Consider the following 23,094-nt stretch of genomic DNA (forward strand, 5'->3'; position numbering starts at 1 on the left):
TTATGGGGCAATGCAAAAAGCCATCCCAAGAAAATCCTTGGGAAAGTAAAAAAAAAAAATCACTTACCAGTATAAATAGTTGGCCAGAGTAGAATTCCTGCAAGCTCTTGAGATGAGGAATGCACAAAGGTCTTGCTGGAAGCGGAGGCAAGAAAAGTCAAATCAAGAAATTGTAAGACAAAGCAGATGATAATTAGGTCGTTACATCAGTAATTAGTTTGTTCCAATTGGTATTTGGGTCACTTGTCTCAACAAGACATCCCATTTTGACAGATTTTGGTGGAAAGGTCATGCCTTTCCCCAGCAGTTGAGTTTGGCTGGCCTCTGTATCCCTCAGTATCACTATAGGCTTACTCACCTTGCTCTGAGGAAATATGGCCATTCTTGTTTTGGAAACAAAAACCTTGTAACTCTTTGGGATTTTTAAAACTCACACATACTCACAGTAGTGTAGCTACAGGGATTTGTGGCCACAGTCAAAGCCATAGCCTGGTCAGCTATGCTCTCTGTCTAACTCCCATTTTCTGTGCAGGGTTTGTGTGCCCCGACAAATCCCATGGGTTTTTCCCATAACCTCCAGCGATCAGCATGGTAATGTCCTGCCTTGTGGTAGTTAAAACACACACAGACTTCTTGCCCTCACTCCTCTTCTCAGCACTATCCTTTCTGGCTTGAGGAGGCCCCCCTGTGTTTCCAGCTGTCCCTTCTTTTCCACGAGTGCTCAGTTTCCTACCACTCTCCCACCTTCTATCCTACGCAGTTGGTTGGGTGTGATTAGGGAAGCGATTCCTTTGGGATAAGGGTTTGTAGATAAACTCATAACCATCAACCAGGGTTACTGCCTGTCTGGCCAGCCTAGCCTTGAAATACTTCACCCATTGTGTATTTCCAGTAAGGAGACAGGTGACTATGCTGGAGTGAGATGGAGACTGAGTGAGTAGCAAATTAGGTTCATACGGTAAGCTCTGGCAAGTCCTTTTCAGGTTTTAACTATAGATCAAGAGTCAAGATCTGACATAATACTAACCTTCAAGTAAGTTAGGTTAGATTGTTAAGTAGAGAACTGCCTGGAGTGGCAGTTATGTGTGACTACCCCAGAGTGAGGCAAGACTGAGTGAGCAAATTAGGTTCACGTAGGAATTCGGTGCATGGGGGCAAGAGGTGTGGTGTACATCGGAATTATTCTAAATTAATTGAGTCATTAAATTATGTTAAGTAAATAACAATGGCAGGACAGGAGTTATGTTGCAACTGTGGAATGCAGGAGCACTTGGACACCAAGGCGATCCAGGACAAACACATCTGTACAAAGTGTAAGCAGCTCGAGGAATTCCGCATCAGGATTATTGATCTGGTACAATGGCAGACACCGTGCAGCATGAGGGAGGGGGAAAAATACCTGGACACTTTGTTCTAAAAGATGGTCACACCTCTTAGTATAGGGTCGTCAGTTTTGCTCAGCTGTGAGGGACAGGAAGACGTGACTATGAATGAGGCAAGTAATGAGACCAAGCAGGCAGTAGTAGAGCAGCCTCAGACTTAGCGATTGTTAAATAGGTTTGAGGTGCTCACAACTTGTGTGGACAAAAACAAGGTCTGCAAGGTGGATGACAAGACTGGCAATGGCACCATGGTACAGGAAACCGCTCAAGCAGGGGGAGCAAACTGGAATGTAGTGGTAATAAGTGACAGTATAGTGAAGGGAACTGACACTGTTCTCTGCAAAGAACAAGAGTCCAGAAGGCTGTGTTCCCTTCCTAGTGCCAGGAACATTTGGGGGAGGCGATGGCATATTGGTATTGTCGCTGGACAAGTAATCCAGAGACCTTGGGGAATGCTCCAGGGACCTGGGTTCGAATCCCACCATGGCAGATGGCGGAATTTGATTTTAATAAAAATCTGGAATGAAAAGTCATTGAAACCATTGTCGATTGTCATAAAAACCCATCTGGTTCACTAATGCGGTTTAGGGAAGGAAATCTGCTGTCCTTACCTGGTCTGGCCTACATGGGACTCCAGACCCACAGCAATGTGGTTGACTCTTAAATGGCCTAGCAAGCCACTCAATTGTATCAAACCACTACAAAGTCTCAAAAAAGGAATGAAACTGGACAGACCACCAGACATCAACCTAGGCACTGGAAACAATAACTGCAAAGTCCTCCTTACTAGCATCTGGGGGCTAGTGCCAACATTGGGAGAGCTGTCTCACAAACTAGTCAAGCAACTGCCTGACACAGTCATCCTCACGGAATCATATCTTACAGATAATGTCCCAGACATCACCACCAGCAGAGGTGGTGGCACAGTGGTATACAGTTGGGAGGGAATCCTCAACATCGACTCCAGGCCCCATGAAGTCTCATGGCATCAGGTCAAACATGGACAAGGAAACCTCCTACTGATGACCACTTACCACCCTCCCTCAGCTTATGAACCAGTGCTCCTCCATGTTGAACATCATTTGAAGGAAGCACTGAGGGTGGCAAGGGCGCAGAATGTACTCTGGGTGGGGGGCTTCAAAGTGCATCACCAAGAGTGGCTCGGTAGCACCACTATTAACCGAGCTGGCCGAGTCCTAAAGGACATAGCTGCTAGACTGGGTCTGCAGCAAGTGGTGAGGGAACCAACAAGAGGGAAAAACATACTTGACCTCATCCTCATCAACCTGCCTACCGCAGATGCATCTGTCCATGACAGTATCGGAAGGAGTGACCACCGCACAGTCATTGTGGAGATGAAGTCCCACCTTCACATTGAGGATACCCTCCATCACGTTCTGTGGCACTACCACCGTGCTAAATGATTTCAAACAGTTTTAGCAAGTCAAGACTCATGAGGGGCTGTGGGCCATCAGCAGCAGCAGAATTGTACTCAAACAATCTGTAACCTCATGGCCCGGCATATCCCCCACTCTACCATTACCATCGAGCCAGGGGATCAACCCTGGTTCAATGAAAAGTGCAGGAGGGCAAGCCAGGAGCAGCACCAGGAATACCTAAGAATGAGGTGTCAGTCTGATGAAGCTACAACAGAGGACTACTTGCATGCCAAACAGCATAAGCAGCAAGTGGTAGACAGAGCTAAGTGATCCCACAACCAATGGATCAGATCTAAGCTCTGCAGTCCTGCCATATCCAGTCGAGAACGATGGTGGACAATTAAACAACTCACTGAATGAGGCGGCTTCATAAATATCCCCATTCTCAATGATGGGGTTGCCCAGCACGTCAGTGCAAAAGGTAAGGCTGAAGCATTTGCTACAAACTTCAGTCAGAAGTGCTGAGTGGATGATCCATCTCAGCCTCCTCCGGAGGCCCCCAGCTTCGCAGATGCCAGTCTCCAGCCAATTCGATTCACTCCGCGTGATATCAAGAAACGGGTGAAGGCACTGGATACTGCAAAGGCTGCGGGCCCCGACAATATTCTGGCAATAGTACTGAAGACTTGTGCTCCAGAACTTGCCGTGGCCCTAACCAAGCTGTTCCAGGACAGCTACAATACTGGCATCTACCTGACTATGTGGAAAATTGCCCAGTTATGTCCCTTCCACAAAAAGCAGGACAAATCCAAACAGGTCAATTACCCACTGACAAGGGTGGTGCTGTTGTTGTCTGGCGCACTGACCTCTACCTCGCGGAGGCTGAGCGTCAACTTGCAGACACTTCCTCCTGCCTCTCCCCGGACCATGACCCCACCACTGAACATCAAGCTACTGTTTCCAGGACTGTCACTGACCTCATCTCCTCTGGAGATCTTCCTTCCACACCTTCCAACTTGATAGTCGCCCAACCTCGGACAGCCCGCTTCTACCTCCTACCCAAAATCCACAAACAGGACTGTCCCAGCAGACCGATCATGTCAGCCTGTTCCTGCCCCACGGAACTCATTTCTCGCTATCTTGACTCCCTTCTCTCTCCCCTTGTCCAGTCCCTTCCCACCTACATCCATGATTCCTCTGACACCTTATGTCACATCAACAATTTCCAGTTCCCTGGACCAAACCGCCTCCTCTTCACCATGGACGTCCAATCCTTCTACACCTCCATCCCCCACCGGGATGGTCTGGCGGCTCTCCGCTTCTTCCTCGAACAGAGGCCCAAACAATCCCCATCCACCACTACTCTCTTCCGTCTGGCTGACCTTGTTCTCACACTAAACAATTTCTCCTTTAACTCCTCTCACTTCCTCCAAATAAAAGGTGTGACTATGGGTACCCGCATGGGCCCCAGCTATTCCTGTCTCTTCATGGTGTATGTGGAACATTCCTTGTTCCAGTCCTACTCCGGCCCCCTCCAACAACTCTTTCTCCGGTACATCGATGATTACTTCGGTGCTGCTTTATGCTCTCATCTGGACCTGGAAAAATTTATTAACTTTGCTTCCAATCTCCACCCCTCCATCATTTTCACATGGTCCATCACTGACACTTCCCTTCCCTTCCTTGACCTCTCTGTCTTAATTTCTGGTGATAGGCTGTCCACCAATATCCATCACAAGCCTACCGACTCCCACAGCTACCTCGACTACAGCTCCTCACACCTGTAAGGACTCCATCCCATTCTCTCAGTTCCTTCGCCTCCATCGCATCTGTTCTGATGATGCCACTTTCAAAAACAGTTCCTCTGACATGTCCTCCTTCTTCCTTAACCAAGGTTATCCACCCACGGTGGTTGACAGGGCCCTCAACTGTGTCCGGCCCATCTCCCACGCATCCGCCCTCACGCCTTCTCCTCCCTCCCAGAAACATGATAGGGTCCCCCTTGTCCTCACTTATCACTCCACCAGCTTCCGCATTCAAAGGATCATCCTCCGCCATTTCCGCCAACTCCAGCATGATGCCACCACCAAACACATCTTCCCTTCACCCCCACTGGCGGCATTCCGTAGGGATCATTCCCTCCGTGACACCCTGGTCCACTCCTCCATCACCCCCTGCTCCTCAACCCCCTCCCACGGCACCTTCCCATGCAACCGCAAAAGATGCAATACCTGACCCTTCACTTCCTCTCTCCTCACCGTCCAAGGGCCCAAACACTCCTTTCAAGTGAAGCAGCATTTCACTTGCACTTCCCTCAACTTAGTCTACTGCATCCGTTGCTCCCAATGCGGTTTTCTCTACATTGGAGAGACCAAATGCAGACTGGGTGACCGCTTTGCAGAATACCTTCGGTCTGTCCACAAGCATTACCCAGACCTCCCAGTCGCTTGCCATTTCAACACTCCACCCTGCTCTCATGCCCACATGTCTGTCCTAGGTTTGCTACATTGTTCCAGTGAAGCTCAACGCAAACTGGAGGAACAGCACCTCATCTTCTGACTAGGCACTTTATAGCCTTCCGGACTGAATATTGAGTTCAACAATTTTAGATCTTGAACTCTCTCCTCCATCCCCACCCCCTTTCCGTTTCTTCCCCCTCCTTTTTGTTTTTTCCAATAATTTATAAAGATTTTTCTTTTCCCACCTATTTCCACTATTTTTAAATGTATTTCCACCCATTATTTATCTATACCTTTTAGCTCTTTTAGAATTCCTTCACCCCACCCTCACTAGCTATCTGTACCTTGTCTGTCCTGCTTTCTACTCTTAATTAGCACATTCCTTTAGATAATATCACCACCTTCAACATCTCTTTGTCCTTTTGTCTGTGACATCTTTTGGTTATCTCCACCTATTACTGGCTGCTTGTCCCAACACCGCCGCCCCCCCCCCACCCCCTTAAACCAGCTTATATTTCACCCCTTTACTATTTTTACTTAGTTCTGTTGAAGGGTCATGAGGACTCGAAACGTCAACTGTGCTCTTCTCCGCCAATGCTGCCAGACCTGCTGAGTTTTTCCAGGTATTTCTGTTTCTGTTTTTGTTTTGGATTTCCAGCATCCGCAGTTTTTTGCTTTTAGGTCAATTACTCTCATCATCAGCAAAGTCATGGAAGGGGTCATCAACAGTGCTATCAAGTGGAACTTGCTTAGCAATAACCTGCTCACTGATGCCCAGTTTGGGTTCTGCCAGGGCCAATGAGCTCCTGATCTCATTGCAGTCTTGCTTAAAACATGGACAAAAGAACTGAACTCCCGAGGTGAGGTGAGAGTGACTGCCCTTGACATCAAGCCCGCATTTGAACGAGTGTGGCATCAAGGAGCCCCATCAAAACTGGACTCAATGGGAATTAGAGGGAAAATTCTCCACTGGTTGGAGTTATAGCTAAAGATGGCTGTGGTTGTTGGCGGTCAGTCATCTCAGCTCCAGGACATCACTGCAGGAATTCTTCAGGGTAGTGTCCCAGGCCCAACCATCTTCAGCTGCTTCATCAATGACACTTCCTGCCATCATAAGGCTTACAAGGGAAATTAGAGATAGTATTAGATGCAAGGAAGAGGCATACAAATTGGCCAGAAAAAACAACAGACCTGAGAATTGGGAGCAGTTTAGAATTCAGCAAAGGAGCACCAAGGGATTGATTAAGAAAGGGAAAATAGAGTACGAGAGTAAGCTTGCAGGGAACATAAAAACTGACTGTAAAAGTTTCGATAGGTATGTGAAGAAAAAAAGATTGGTGAAGACAAATGTAGGTCCCTTACAGTCAGAAACATGGGAATTTATAATGGGGAACAAAAAAATGGCTGACCAACTAAATACATACTTTGGTTCTGTCTTCACAAAGGAGGACACTAATAACATACCAGAAATGTTAGGGAACACAAGGTTTAGTGAGAGGGAGGAACTGTAAGAAATCAGTATTAGTAGGGGAATGGTATTGGGGAAATTGATGGGATTGAAGGCCAAAAAAATCCCCAGGGCCTGATAATCTACATCCCAGAGTACTTAAGGAAGTGGCCCTAGAAATAGTGGATGCATTGGTGGTCATCTTCTGAGATTCTAGAGACTCTGGAACAGTTCCTACAGATTGGAGGGTAGCTAATGTAACCCCACCATTTAAAAAGGGAGGTAGAGAGAAAACAGGGAATTATAGACCAGTCAGCCTGACATCGGTAGTGGGGAAAATTCTAGAGTCCATTATAAAAGATTTAATAGCTGAGCACGTGGAAAACAGTGGCAGAATCGGACAGAGTCAGCATGGATTTATGAAAGGGAAATCATGCTTGAAAAATCTACTGGAATTTTTGAGGATGTAACTAGTAGAGTTGATGAGGGGGAGCCAGTGGTTGTGGTTTATTTGGACTTTCAGAAGGCTTTCGACAAAGTCCCACATAAGAGATTGGAGTGTAAAATTAAAGCGCATGGGATTGGGGGTAGCGTATTGAGATGTATAGAAAACTGGTTGGCAGACAGGAAACAAAGAGTAGGAATAAACGGGTCTTTTTCCGAATGGCAGGCAGTGACCAGTGGGGTACCACAGGGATTGGTGCTGGGACCCCAGTTATTCACAATATATATTAATGATTTAGACGAGGGAATTAAATGTAATATCTCCAAATTTGCAGATGACACAAAGCTGGGTGGGAGGGTCAGCTATGAGGAGGCTGCAGAGATGCTTCAGTGTGATTTGGACAAGCTGAATGAGTGGGCAAATGCTTGGCAGATGCAGTATAATGGGGATAAATGTGAGGTTATCCATTTTGGTAGCAAAAACAGGAATGCAGATTATCTGAATGGCTATAAATTGAGAGAGGGGAATGTGCAATGAGACCTGGGTGTCCTTGTACACCAGTCGCTGAAGGTAAGCATGCAGGTGCAGCAGGCGGTAAAGAAGGCAAATGGTGTGTTGGCCTTCATAGCGAGAGGATTCGAGTACAGGAACAGGGATGTCTTGCTGCAATTATACAGGGCCTTGGTGAGACCACACCTGGAATATTGTGTGCAGTTTTGGTCTCCTTATCCGAGGAAGGATGTTCTTGCTATAGAGGGAGTGTGGCGAAGGTTTACCCGACTGATTCCTGGGATGGCGGGACTGACATATGAGGAGAGATGGAGTCGATTAGGATTATATTCGCTGGAGTTCAGAAGAATGAGGGGGGATCTCATAGAAACCTATAAAATTCTAACAGGACTAGACAGGGTAGATGCAGGAAGGATGTTCCCGATGGTGGGGGAGTCCAGAACCAGGGGTCACAGTCTGAGGATATGGGGTAGACCATTTAGGACTGAGATTAGGAGAAATTTCTTCACTCAGAGAGTGGTGAGCCTGTGGAATTCGATACCACAGAAAGTAGTTGAGACCAAAACATTGTATGTTTTCAAGGAGTTAGATATAGCTCTTGGGGCGAAAGGGATCAAAAGTTATGGGGAGAAAGCGGGAGCAGGCTATTGAGCTGAATTATCAGCCATGATCATAATGAATGCTGGAGCAGGCTCGAAGGGCCGAATGGCCTACTTCTGCTCCTAGTTTCTATGTAAGGTCACAAGTGGGGATGTTCGCTAATGATTGCACAATATTAAACACCATTCGCAACTCCTCAGATGCTGAAGCAGTCCATGTCCAAATTCCGCAATACGTGGACAACATCCAGGCTTGGGCTCAAGACTCAAGGACCCGAATGGCCTACTTTTGCTCCTATTTCATGTGTTCATATGCTCCAAGAGGTTTTGAGTGTGTCTGTGGAGCTCACTGTTTCAATATTCAGTACTTAGCATTTTTAATGTCTCTTCCTTTGTCTATTAAGAGTTTCAATGGGCGTTTGGATAAAGGAAAGACCTCTCTTTTCACACTCCCGAGGGTGATTTGTTTGTTTCTCACCTTCACCTTGGAATGTGGCCTTTCATTTTTAAGTAGTTTGCTCTGTTTCAGTTCAAATTGGAAAATTTCGAGTCAGGTGAAAGTTGAAAAATCATATTTTCAAAAATAAAGGGGTATAGCCTCGTGACAGTTCCCAGGAGAATGACTGGGAATTCATAATGAGAAAGAAGGAAATGGTGGAGGCTTTGAACAAGTATTTTGTATCAGTCTTCACAGTAGAAGGCACAAAAAGTATCCCAAAAATACTAGTAAAGCAGGGGGGAAAAGGGAGGGACAAACTTAAAACAATCACAATTACTAGAACAATTTCTCCTTTAACTTGTCTCACTTCCTCCAAATAAAAAGTGTGGCTATGGGTACCCACATGGGCCCCAGTTATGCCTGTCTTTTTTGCGGGGTATGTGGAACATTTGTTGTTCCAGTCCTACTCAGGCCCTCTCTCACACCTTCTGTACATCGATGACTGTATCAGTGCCACTTCATGCTCTTGTCTGGACCTTGAAAAATTTATCAATTTTGCTTCTAATTTCCACCCCTCTTGTACCTTTACATGGTCTATCTCCGACACTTCCCTCCCCTTCCTTGACCTGTCTCCATTTGCTGGTGATAGACTGTCCACCAATATTCATTACAAGCCCACTGGCTCCTATAGCTACCTCGATTACCGCTCCTCATACTCTGCTTCCTGCTTCCATCCCATTCTCCCAGTTCCTCTGCCTCCGTTGCATCTGTTATAAAGATGCTACCTTCCAAAACAGCACTTCTGACATGTCTACCTTTTTCCTTAACCAAGGATTGCCCCTCACTGTGGTTGACGGGGCCCTCAAATGTGTCCGACTCATCTCCCGCACCTCTGCCCTCACCCCTTCCCTCCCTCCCATAACCATGATAGGGTCCCTTTGTCCTAATTTATCATCCCACCAGCCTCCACATCAAAAAATCATCTTCCGCCATTTCCACCAACTCCAGCATGATGCCAGCACCAAACATATCCTCTCCTAACCCCCCAACAAACCCACCCCTCTCCAGTCAGCATTCCATAGGGACCGTTCCCTCTGTTAACACCCTGGTCCACTCTTCCAGCACCCGCAACTCTTCATTCCCTTCCCACAGCACCTGCAATCGCAGAAGATGCAACACCTGCCCCTTTTACCTCCTCCCTCCTCACCGTCCAAGACCCCAAACACTCCCTTCAGGTGAAGCAGCACTTCATTTGCACCTCCTTCAAATTGGTCTACTGTATTCACTGCTCCCAATGTGGTCTCCTCTACATTGAGGAGGCTAAACGTAGACTGGGTGACTGTTCTGCGAAACACCTTCGCTCAGTCTGCAAGCATGACCCAGACCTTCCTGTCACTTGTCACTTAAACACACCATCTTGCTCTCATGCCCACATTTCTGTCCTTGGCCGGCTGCAATGTTCCAGTGAAGCTCAACGCAAACTGGATGAACAGCGCCTCATCTTCCGATGAGGCACTTTACAGCCTTCCAGACTTAACATTGAGTTCAACAACTTCAGACCATGAACTCTCTCCTCCATCTTTACCTTTTTTTAATCCAATTTTTAACAACTTTTATTTATTTACTTATTTTGATCCTTTTTCCCCAATCCCTCCACACAGTGCCATCTGTCACTTGCTTTTATGTTGTGCCTTCATAGAGCACTGAACCTCGTTCTGCTATCTTGCCTTTATGCCATTATCAGTGCCTTCTTTAGTATTTAACATGACCATTAACACTCCCTTTGTCCATGACATCTTTGTCAAATTTCTCCTCAGCTCCCATCTATCCTTGACCTTCTATCTTGCTCCACCTTTAAACCATCAAACAATATAAAATCCATCACATTTCTACTTCTCTTTAGCTCTGAAGAAGGGTCATATGGACTCGCAACATTAACTCTGTTTCTCTCTCCACAATTGCTGCCAGACCTGCTGAGTTTTTCCAACTATTTGCTTTTTTGATTTCAAATTTCCAGCATCTGCAGTATTTTGTTTTTATTACAATCACAAGAGTTTAGAGGAATGAGGGGTGATCTTATTGAAATATATAAGATTCCGTAGGGGCTTGACAGGGTAGAAGCAGAGAAGATGTCTCCCCTCGTGGGGGAATCTAGAACTGGGGGACACAGTTTAAAAATAAAGAGTCTCCCATTTAAAATGGAGATCAGGAAGAATTTCATCTGTCTGACGGTCGTTAGTCTTTGGAATTCTATTCCCCAGAGAGCAGTGAAGGCTGGGTCATTGAATATATTCAAGGCTGTGTTAGACAAATTTTTTATCTCCAAAGGAGTCAAGGGTTATGGGGGTGCAGGGAGGAAAGACGAGTTAAGGCCACAGTTAGGTCAGCTATGTTCTTAACGAATGGCCGAGCAGGGTCAAGGGGCCAAATGGCCTACTCCTGCTTCTATTCCTTATGATCTTACAATATGGAAAAAGACAGGGAAGCAGTGATTTCAGAGAAGAGAGAAAAATGGGAGTTGAGGTGAAGATTGAAAAGAAAAACATCAAGGATGGAAAGACACAGTGCAGAAGTTGAGGAGATATATTGGGGAGAAACTGGAGAAAGAAAACTGGACAGGCAATTGAAACAGGATTTTAGGCAATAGTTTGGAACAGGGTGACATGCATCAACAGAAAGGAGGAAGAGGTCAAAGCGTGTCTTGCTAATAAATACTACACCATAACTGTGTTTTGGGCGAGGCAGGTAGTCAAAAATATTGCCAGGTGAGGAGATGGAGCAATTGGAGGCAATTTTGTACTTCAGTCATAATTTATTGCATGTTGGGAAAATGAGTGGGATGGACCGCTAATTTTAGTGAAGAGATATCTCTTAAAACAAACAGTATCGAAAGTTTATGGAAGTAATGATTTGCACCAATTGTTTTTACCTCTAGGTTTTCTCCATCTGTTGCCTCTTTTGCCTTAGAAACTGGAGGAGGAGGCGATACTGGAGGAAACGGACTGGTGATTATTTGGGAGCTAAAAAGAGAATGTTCAGAATATAAATTAGTTTAAAAATTACAAACAAGAGTGAGCACTAGCAAACTTACTATTTATATTTTTAGGTTTAAAATGTATTGCTGATGGACTACATTGTTGAGTTATGCTGATTTACTAAACTCATTCAAGAAATTACTTGCTTTAATTGTTCAGAATATCAGCATTATGTCCAGATACAAGATGATCTTATGCAATTGAAGTTGTGCTTTGAAAAGAAGGGAAATTGCCAAATGCTGAACTTGAACATAATTGCACATCAATACACTGCCTTCCCAATACTTCATAAACTTTCATGATAAAAGTTCTAACTACTAACTGGGAGGACATTACTATTTTAACGATGCTTTTGTCCAACAGTCATAAGAACAAGGATAAAGCAAAAGATCCTCTAGTCCAACAGCATGTCACACACAATTGTGCTGCCTGGCGCACCACAATGTACAGTCCCCAACTCACCCATAAGCCACGCAATCTCCTAAGAAGTGCGAAAATCGGATTAAAAAAGTGGGAGGAGAAAAATTAAATCAGATTGATCAGAAACAGATCCTGCTCTGATTGAAGTAATTAGTCGAGGGTTTCCAATTGAGGGCATCTTCAGCAGGCAGGCTTCCAGCCTCCAGTGATGCCACTCTGGAAAAAATCCAGACATTCCAGTCCTAGGGTTATTTGCATGCCGGAGGCTAAGTCTCAGGTCTCTGCCAGTTTGGGTGGGGAGGCAAGCATCATATCATTAGGTCTGTCCTGTTGGAAGGGCTGAATAAAATAATAATTAAAAGAGGGAAGTATACACATCTCTGGCTCTGTCTGCCTCAGATCTGCCAGGGGAGGTATGGTGCAGTGTTAATGTCACTGGACTAGTAACTCAGAGGCCCAGGTAAATGCTCTGGGTAAATGCTCACAGCAGCTGGTGGAATTTAAATTCAATAAATAAATTAATAAATCTATAATTAAAAGCTAGTCTCAGTAATGGTGACCATGAAACCATTGTTGATTGTCGTAAAATCCCATCTGGTACACTAATGTCCTTTAGGGAAGGAAATCTGCTGTCCTTAAAAACAGAAAATGCTGAAAAAGCACAGCAGGTCTGACAGCATCTGTGGAGAGAGAAATAGAGTTAATATTTCGAGTCTATATGACTCTTAAGAGTCTCTTCTTCTGAAGAAGAGTTATATGGACTCGAAACATTAACTCTGTTTCTCTCTCCACAGATGCTGTCAGACGTGCTGAGCTTTTCCATTATTTTCTGTATTTATTTCAGATTTCCAGCATCCGCAGTTATTTTGCTTTAATCTGCTGTCCTAACCTGGTCTGGCCTACATGTGACTTCAGATCCACAGCAATGTGGTTGATTCTTGAATGTCCTCTGAAATGACCTAGCAAGCCATTCAGTTGTATCAAACTGCTACGAAGTCTAAAGGAATGAAGCCGGGTGGACCACTCAACAACGGCCGAGGCACTAGACAATGGCAAAACCTACCCTGTTGACCCTGCAACGTCCTCCTTACTAACATCTGGGGACTTGTGCCAAAATTAGAGAATTGCCCCACAAACTTCACAGTCGAACTCAAAAAATCATACCTTACAATGTCCCACGCACCACAACCACCTTTCCTAACAGCACTCTGGGTGCTCCTCCAACACGGACTGCAGCGTTTCAAGGCGACGGCTCAGCACCGCCTCCCTTAGGGCAATTAGGAATAGGCAATAAAATGCTGGCCTAACCAAATCATGCCCACATCCCATGAATGAATAAATAGTTTTTAAAAATGCGTGGAAAGCTTAGACCATCGAATTCTTACAATATAGGTTTATGGTGCCCTCTGGTGGTGCCTTGCCCAGGTAACCATTTCCTACTCTTATTGTCATATTTGTTGCAGGAGTGCTGCATAATGTACAGAAGCAGGAATTCTGGCAAATCTGCCTTTTGCAGCCCGGGACACTTAGCCAATCAGAGTGCCTCCATTGTTGTTGCAATGCATCTAACCCATAAAATGTTTAAGGAAGTTACTTTTAACCCATGTATCAAGGTCATCTTTGTGAGCCTCTCCTGGAGAGAATCAATTCAGCCAGTATTCCTGTTGCAGGTTATCCAGCATTCCTACTTAAGTGTGTGAATTTTGTTTTATTGCATTTATAGGAAAACTGAATATAGATTTGCGCTCCAACAGAAAATGGGAAGAGATATATTCCATTTCAGATTGTTGATTTGATGTAGTTCCTACAGAGTGGAGGTATTCAGCACAGCTTTTTGAAAAGATGCTAATTAAAGAAAAATGAGCAAAAAGCACAAAACTTCACAGCTCCTTAAACAGGATTTTCTCACTAGGATAGAAAAACTGAACAGCTGGATTAGAATATAAAGATAAAGGAAATTGAGTTTCTGAAAATTAAATGCCCTTTTAAAGAGGCATTTTAAAATATTTCAACTGCAAAATGCCCAATTTTGAAGCAAAGTTCCTTTGAACAGTTCAGAGCCACAAGCTTTTATCATTTTAATGGGAGAAAGTGTGGTTTAAGAACATAAGTAGTAGGAGGATTGGGAACCTTGAGGCTGCTGTGCCATTCAATAAATCATGAGTGAACTTCAACATCTGCTCTGTTTTTCAGCCTATCCTTTCACTTCCTTGGTGCCTAAAAATCTACTGGCCTAAACTGAGCATCATCATCCTTCTGGAATAGTGTGTTCCAAAGGTTCACAATTCTAAGTGCAGAAATTTCTCTTCACCTCAGTTCTAAATGAGTTCTCCTCCCAACCCTAGGTTCTGTAAGCTTTCTGAAGTTGGACCACCTCAGCACCTAAATCAAGATATCCTGGCTGAAACTCTCTGGCCAAGTTCACCCACTGGTCAACTACACAGAAGTCAAGTTATAGATTCAGTATAGTTAATTTTGCCATCAAATTGTTTTATGAGAGGACACAGGTTATATTTATTATAGTGCCTTTGTATCAAAGAGCTTCACAGTGGAAAATATTACCAAATGGCCTCAGCTTTAAAATTAGAGCAAAAATGTTGAAAAATTGTCCTTACCTCTCCATTTCTGAAGCACCAGTTAATGAGCCAGACATACTTTCAGACATTGCAGTCTGACTGCTATCTCTTCTGTTTGGTTCTAATCCAAATTTTATGTCATTAAAGTTTTCATACTTTAAAGCCTGGACAAGCTGAAGCAGGTACATGAGCAAATCCTATGAAGGATAAAGAGTTTTCATGCATTTAGTTTTAAGATAAAGTTGGATGAATCAAGTTTAAAAAAAAACAAATATTTTAAGAAAAGCACTTGCATAGCTACAAATTGATACTCAATATCTGCAATTCTGCATTTGTGAATCATAAAAAAGAACGATTCAGATTATGATAAAATCATTATGCAACTAAAACAAAGGATGTAGAGGAAAATATTTACTGAAACATTCTGAAAAAAGAGACACTTTTTGTCAACGTTTTTTTTGCACTCATCGTGACAATTCACGAGAAAATACCAATGTCGGGGAAACAACATATTTAAGACAATCGATGATAGTTTTGTGGTCACCATCACCTGAGACTATCTTTATATTCCAGCTTTATTAACTGAATTCAAATTCCATCAGCTGCCGTGGATTTGAACCCATGTCCCCAGAGCATTACATCCTCCATCCCCCACCGGAATGGTCTGAGGGCTCTCCGCTTCTTCCTCGAACAGAGGCCCGAACAATCCCCATCCACCACCACTCTCCTCTGTCTGGCTGAACTTGTTCTCTCACTGAACAATTTCTCCTTAAACTCGTTTCACTTCCTCCAAATAAAAGGTGTGGCTATGGGTACCCTCATGGGCCCCAGTTATGCCTGTCTCTTTATGGGGTATGTGGAACATTCCTTGTTCCAGTCCTACTCAGGCCCCCTTCCACAACTCTTTCTCCAGTACATCGATGATTGCTTCGGTGCCGCTTCATGCTCTCGTCTGGACCTGGAAAAATTTATTAATTTTGCTTCCAATCATTTTCACATGGTCCATCATTTTCACATGGCCCATCACTGACACTTCCCTTCCCTTCCTTGACCTCTCTGTCTCAATTTCTGGTGATAGACCAGAAATAGTCCACCAATATCCATTACAAGCCTACCGACTCCCACAGCTACCTTGACTACAACTCCTCACACTCCGCTTCCTGTAAGAACTCCATCCCATTCTCTCAGTTCCTTCGCCTCCGTCGCATATGTTCTGATGATGCCACTTTCCAAAACAGTTCCTCTGACATGTCTTCCTCTTTCCTTAACCGAGGTTTTCCACCCACGGTAGTTGACAGGGCCCTCAACCGTGTCCGGCCCATCTCCCGCGCATCCGCCCTCACACCTTCCTCTCCCTCCCAGAACCTTGATAGGGTCCCCCTTGTCCTCACTATCACCCCACCAGCCTCCACATTCAAAGGATCATCCTCTGCCATTTCCGCCAACTCTAGCATGATGCCACCGCCAAACACATCTTCCCTTCAGTCTCCTGTCGGCATTCCGCAGGGACCGTTCCCTCCAGGACACCCTGGTCCATTCCTCCATGGCCCCTACACCTCAACACCCTCCCACAGCACCTTCCCATGCAACTGCAGAAGGTGCAACATCTGCCCCTTTACTTGCCCCCTTCTCATGGTCCAAGGGCCCAAACACTCCTTTCAAGTGAAGCAGCATTTCACTTGCACTTCCCTCAATTTGGTCTACTGCATTCGCTGCTCCCAATGTGGTCTCCTCTACATTGGAGACCCCAAATGCAGACTGGGTGACCGCTTTGCAGAACACCTTCGATCTGTCCGCATGACCCAGACCTCCCTGTCGCTTGCCATTTCAACACATCACCCTGCTCTCATGCCCACAAGTCCGTCCTTGGCCTGCTGCAATGTCCCAGTGAAGCTCAACGCAAACTGGTGGAACAGCACCTCATCTTCCAATTAGGCACTTTACAGCCTTCCAGACTTAACATCGAGTTCAACAACTTCAGATCATGAACTCTCTCCTCCACTCCCACCCCCTTTCCGATCCTCTTTTTTCCAATAATTTATCATTTTTAAAAATATATATATATATATATATTTTTAAAAATATTTTTCTCCTTTCCCACCTATTTCTATTACTTTTAAATTTATTTCCATCCATTGTTTTATCTCCACCTTTTAGCCCATTTCGATCCCTTCCCCCCCACCCCACCCTCACTTGCTTGTCCTGCTTTCTACCCTTAATGTCACCATTAGCACATTCCTTAGCTAATATCACCACCATCAACACCCCTTCGTCCTTTTGTCTATGACATCTTTGGCAATTTCTTCCTTGCATCCACCTATCACTTGCCCTCTATCCAGCTCTACCTGTCCCACCCCCCTTAACCAGCTTATATTTCACGTCATTTCTATTTTTCCTTAGTTCTGATGAAGAGTCATACAGACTCAAAATGTTAACTGTGTTCCTCTACGCAGATGCTGTCAGACCTGCTGAGTTTTTCCAGCTATTTTTGTTTTTGTTTCAGATTTCCAGCATCCGCAGTATTTTGCTTTTATCCCCAGAGCATTAGTCTGGGTCTCTGGATTACTAGTCCAGCTACATTACCACTACGCCATTGTCTCCCAGCAGGTCTTTCCAGAAACCACCTGAACTTTCTAGCAGAGATGAATAGGTGACAAGCAGGAAAATTGACTTCCCTCATCCTCTGTAAATCAGGGGTTCAAAAGGCAACTGCGGTGTCACAGAGTAACTAATAGCACAAAAATAGCTACCCTTTTGATCCGGATGCCATGTTCATACAGTCCGAAATGCCTTTATCCATTAGACCACCAACTGAGTTATTATGGTGGGATTTTAACCATGAAAGTAAATGCTAGAATGCGACTTTAGAATAGCCAGACACTGGGCTAGATTTTAAGTTGCTAGTGTGCTGGGATAGGGAGGCTCAGGTAGCGTACAGGAAACCTGGAAGTGCAGGACATCTTTCGCTAGTTCTTTAACCCAGTCACTGCACTGACATTATTTCCAGGTTTCCCGACCAATTAGGCTGTGCAGATACAAGGGCGACCTGCATAAGTTGATTTTAACTCCAGTATTTAAAAGGGATATTGCAGACGTGAAAATTGAATGACTCAATTTGGAAGCAGAGCACAGTGACAGAATAAGTGCACATGCTTAAAAATGTACATCTCGTTTTCCTGATACCTCCCAGAATGTGATGCTGGAGACTATAAGGACTTCCAGTGGGGCTCCTCACAGACAGGAGGGAGAAGCAAGCCAATGAGAGAGAGCAGCAAGCCAATGTAACCAAGAAGGCGTGACTAGAGGCTGCGGAGGTGGCCAGGAGTATGGTGCCATGCTCCTGGATTCAATGTCGAAGGTGAGGAAAGCGAGTATAATGGCACATTCAACTACATCTTAATATGGGTATCACCCCAACAACCTTACCCTGCATTCTCAAAACTATTGCAGCACAAATCATCCTTCACATCAACCTATCTTGCAGGTGCACCCATCCTTCTTTGTCTATACACTTCCTCATACCCCATCTGTCCAGTGATTATAATGTGGGTGCCAGTGGTCAATGTCATGCTCTCCTTCATATTCAGGCTCAACAATTGCTCTCAATCAGAAACATGCCATTACTCTCGCTCAGATCTCTCCTTTAGACTCATAGACGTCTACAGCACAGAAGGCAGCAATTTAGCTCATCGCGTCCGTGTTGGTCAACATGGATCTGACTACACTAGTCCCATTTTCCACAGCTTGGCCCATAGCCCTGGAGGTTATGGCAACGCAAGTGAATACCTAAATGCTTCTTAAATGTTACGAGTTTCTAACTCAACCACCCTTTCAGGCAATGAGTTCCAGACTCCCACCACCCCCTCTGGGTGTAAAAAATTCTCAACTTCCCTCTTAGCCTTCTACCGTTTACCTTAAATCTATGCCCCCTGGTTAATGACTCCTCTACTAATGAAAAAAGTGCCTTCCTATCCACCCTATCTGTGCCCCTCAATCTTATACACCTCTATCAGGTCCTCTCTCAACCTTCACTGCTCCAAGGAAAAGAACCCCAGCCTATCCAATCGTTCCTCTTAGCTCAGACCCTCCATCCCAGGCAGCATCCTGGTAAATCTCCTCTGCACCCTCTCCAGTGCAATCACATCCTTCCTATAATGTGACCAGAACCGCATGCAGCACTCCAATTGTGGCCTAACCAGTGTTTTATACAGTTCCAGCATAACCTATTGTATTCTATGCCTCAGCTAGTAAAAGCAAGTATCCCATATGACTTCTTAACCACCTTATCTACCTGCCTTGTTACCTTCATGGGTCTGTGGATATGCACGCCAAAGGTCCCTCTGATCTTCAGTACTTTCCAGAGTTCTACCATTCATAGTTTTTATTAAATTCATTCACAGGATGTGGGCTTCGCTAGCTGTGCCAGCATTTATTGCCTATCCCTAATTGCCCTTTAGAAGGTGGTGGTGAGCTGCCTTCTTGAACAGCTGCAGTCCATGTGGTGTAGGTACACCCACAGTGCTTTTAGGAAGGGAGTTCCAGGATTTTGACCCAGCGACAGTAAAGAAACGGCGTTATATTTCCAAGTCAGGATGGTGAGTTATTAGGAAGAGAACCTCCAGGTGGTGGTGTTCCCAACTATCTGCTGCCCTTGTCCTTCTAGGTGGTAGTGGTCGTGGGTTTGGAAGGTGCTCTCAAAGGAGCCTTGGTGAATTCCTGGAGTGCATCTTGTAGATGGTACACACTGCTGCTACTGTGCGTCGATGGTGGAAGGGGTGATTGTTTGTGCATGTGGTGTCAATCAAGCGGGCTGCTTTGTCCTGGGCGTTGTCCAGCTTCTTCAGTGTTGTGGGAGCTGCACTCATCCAGGCAAGTGGGGAGTATTCCATCACTCTCCTGACTTGTGCCTTGTAGTATGGTGGATAGGCTTTGGGGAGTCAGTTACTCGTCGCACAATTACTAGCCTCTGAACTGTTCTTGCAGCCACAGTATTATATGGTTAGTCCAGTTCAGTTTCTTCAGTGTAATCCCTTGCCTTGTTAGCCCTCCCCAAGTGCATTGCCTCACATTTTTCCAGGTTGAATTTCATTTGCCACTGCTCTGCCCAACTGACCAGTCCATTGCTTTCCTCCTGCAGTTTATGGCTATCCTCCTCACTATTTAACAACCTATCAATTTTCTTGTCATCTGCAAACTTCTTGATCATACCCCCTACATTTAAGTCCAAACCATTTATGTACACCACAAACAGCAAGGACCCCAGCACCGAGCCCTGCAGAACCTCACTGGAAACAGGCTTCCAGTCACAGAAACATCCCTCTACCATCACCTTCTAATTCCTGCCTCTCAGCCAATTTTGGATCTAACGTGCCAGTTTGCCTTGGATCCCATGGGCTCTTACTATCTTGACCAGTCTGCCATGAGGGGCCTTCTCAAAAGCCTTGCTAAAGCCCATATAGACCACATCAAATGCATTACCCTCAACAACACTCCTGGTTATCTCAAAAAATGCAATCCAACTTGTCAAACAGGACCTTCCCTTAACTTCCCTGTTGACTATCCCTGATTAATCTGTCTCTCTCTAAGTGCAGATATATTCTGTCCCTCAGAATTCATTCTAGTAACTTCCCCACTGAGGTTAGGCTGACTGGCCTGTAATTTCCTGGTCTAGCCCTTCCTCCCTCTTTTGATAATGGGACAATGTTAGCAGTCCTCCAGTCTTCTGGCACTTCACCTGCGGCCAGAGAGGATTTGAAAATTACTGTCAGGGCCCCTGATATCGCTTCCCTTGCCTCCCTCAACAGCCTGGGATACATCTCATCCAGGCCTGCGGATTTATCCACTTTTAAGGCCGCTAAAATCTCCTCTCTCTTGATGTTAATTTCCTCTAACGTTTCACAGTCCTCCACCCTGAGGTCTATACCTGCCTTGTCCTTTTCCATTGTGAAGACTGAAACAAAGTATTCAGTGGGGACTGTACCCACACCTTTCTCGCAGGGAGCTTTGGATGGGCCATGAAAAGGATGATGGTGAAATGGTACATGGAAGTTGTAACTCAACACAAAGAGGTTCCACTTATCATCCACTGCCCCTTCCAATCAGCGCCCATATTCTGCTATGTGTCCCGATGGCCAAGTCTGCTCTTGCACAGGTATAAGTGGAACAGACTTTAGCTGTGGCCCTCATGGGCACCAAAACCCAGAGGATGTCAGCCAAGAACATCTCAGCAGTCAGGGAAGGGATCTGAGCAGCCTGCCTCTACCCGTGCGAAAGCCACAGGGATTCTACCTTGTAGAAGCGCTAGAGAGAAAAATTTGTAGTTGCAAGAGTGTATGCACATGGGTGTATTATATCATATTAGTATGTTAAATTTCTTTATTTTTTGAGCCACATACACATTTGTTTCCAACATTTTACCATGTTGCCCATCTTTGGCTGCTGTCTGGTAAGTGGCCTTTTCACTTATGACAAATGGCAATACAAGAATTAATGCTGAAGGGGAGCCGTGAAAGGGGTGCTTGGTTGTTTGCAAGACTACTTTGTGCTGTGGCTGAGTAGTGGCTTTTGCACGTGGCTGTCAGATGGGTGGACTGGTGGAGCCTAAGTGAACTTTGCAAAAATGACAGCATCTCAGGCACTGCTGGTGCCTTGGAAACTTCATGTTCCACCTTCTTAGAATCACCTGAAGAGTCTTCCTGCTTTGCACCTCGTGTCTCCTGCAGGTACAAAACTCACTACTGTACAACGCTGTGCATATCACTGCACAAGGCATTCATCCTGGAGATCCTGGTTGGTGTGTACTGAAGGGCATCTCCAGATAGGCCCAGGCACCTGAAGCACATCTTCAACATGTGTTTGGCTTGTTCTTGACACATCTGCTTGGCATATGGCTTTCAGTGTATCATTCTTAGACCTTGTTGCCAAGTATCTCATCAGTATTATCAGCCATGTATTAAGTGTTCTCCCAGGAACCACCTGGTGGGTCTGCTTAATGGTGCAAAGAGATTAGGAAAGATGTGTTGCTGCAGGATGAAAGTATCATGGCAATTGCTTGAGAATCCTGTGCATATCTACATAAACATTTTTTGTGGCTGCGCACTAGCTGCGCATTGATGGAGTGGAATAGTCTGGCAGTTGTTGAATAACCTTGGGTGATCCGGGGGTGCATTAATTACCACAAACATGCAGTCAATGTTGTCCTGTAGCTGTGGGATGCCAGTTAGAACTGCAAACATAAGCACCTGTTTGCTTCGATGGCATCAATGGCAAAGTTGACATAATTTCCCGCCCCAGCAAACATCAATAATTTGTCTAATGTGTTTGTGGACAAGCAACAGGGATCCTGCAAATATCCCTGGCTGACACCTGGAAAAGTGTCAGAAGAAAAAGAAGTTGATGGGGATGGTGACTTTGATGGCCATGGTAAAGTGTAGCCAGCAAGTCCATTAGACAGTAGACCTATTTGCAGCAGGATGCAAATGTGTGTCACCACCCAAACCAAGGCCCTAAGCCTCCTGAGCTACTCATGTTTCAACATGTCAGGACAGCTTATCCTCTGCTTGTACACTGTGTTGCAGGTATTGCCTCGTGAGCTGCATCCCTCTGCTCATCCCCTCTCTCCTGCAGAGCGGCAGGTTAGAGGTCCAAAGCAGAGATCAGACATACAAACCTCTAAAAGTTGTGGAAATTACCCCTCAGCACAAGTACTGTGAACAAAGCCTTTGACACAATCAGGCAAGAAAGCTGCTGTGAATATCCAGTACTTCTTGGCATGTTTCTCACCATATCTTTAGTTTCGTCAATTGGAGGCCTCAATCAGGATCACAATGGCTTTAGAAGTGGTCATTTTTATTCACTGCAGTTGCACATAATTAATTTGGCCACCAACCTTCCAGTGTAGAGTTCCACTGGCCTACACAAAATAGAAATGTTCCACTCGACTGTAAACTAGTCATATTTGCCCTCATGTAACATGGCACTTGCAGAAATTACATGAGCCTTGCTAACCAAAACTGTGAGCAGCAACAAGGAACCTCACACTCAAAAGATTTCTTTCCAAGAACTCCACCAGGCTCTACAACTTGGTCCTGTATCACTGCCAATATGCTGCCAGTTACAAAGAGACACAATGGCAGCTGACTGGAATTGAGTCTTTCAGTTTCCCTTGTTCACAAAGTTTGGCAAATTAGTTATAAAACCCACCTAGAAAATATCACATATATAGAAAAAATGCATTAGAAATTAGAACTTTCAATGCAGGCTTCATGATAACATATTTCATTATTTTTAGCATGAACTCCAAAGTTTCTTATCAGTTACAAGTGCATGAAGCTGTGCAATTTATTATGAATCAATTATCACATTCATAATAGATCCCACAACAAGAGTTTACTTTTATTTAGT

General features: G+C 44.9%; 1 protein-coding gene across 3 annotated transcripts in view; it reads right to left on the bottom strand.

Moving 5' to 3' along the window:
- The window catches only part of pik3c3 (phosphatidylinositol 3-kinase, catalytic subunit type 3), a 126,538-nt gene that overhangs the window by 57,008 nt on the left and 46,436 nt on the right, over window positions 1-23,094 (bottom strand). For all 3 annotated transcript variants that reach the window (XM_078550696.1, XM_078550687.1, XM_078550706.1), the window contains 3 exons: window positions 14,731-14,888; window positions 11,590-11,680; window positions 68-135 (listed from right to left, as the gene is read on the bottom strand). In XM_078550696.1, coding sequence (XP_078406822.1) covers window positions 68-135; window positions 11,590-11,680; window positions 14,731-14,888 — 317 coding nt within the window. The remainder of the gene's footprint in view (window positions 1-67; window positions 136-11,589; window positions 11,681-14,730; window positions 14,889-23,094) is intronic.

This window comes from Cetorhinus maximus, chromosome 1 (assembly GCF_964194155.1).
Source record: "Cetorhinus maximus chromosome 1, sCetMax3.hap1.1, whole genome shotgun sequence".
Taxonomy (NCBI): domain Eukaryota; kingdom Metazoa; phylum Chordata; class Chondrichthyes; order Lamniformes; family Cetorhinidae; genus Cetorhinus; species Cetorhinus maximus.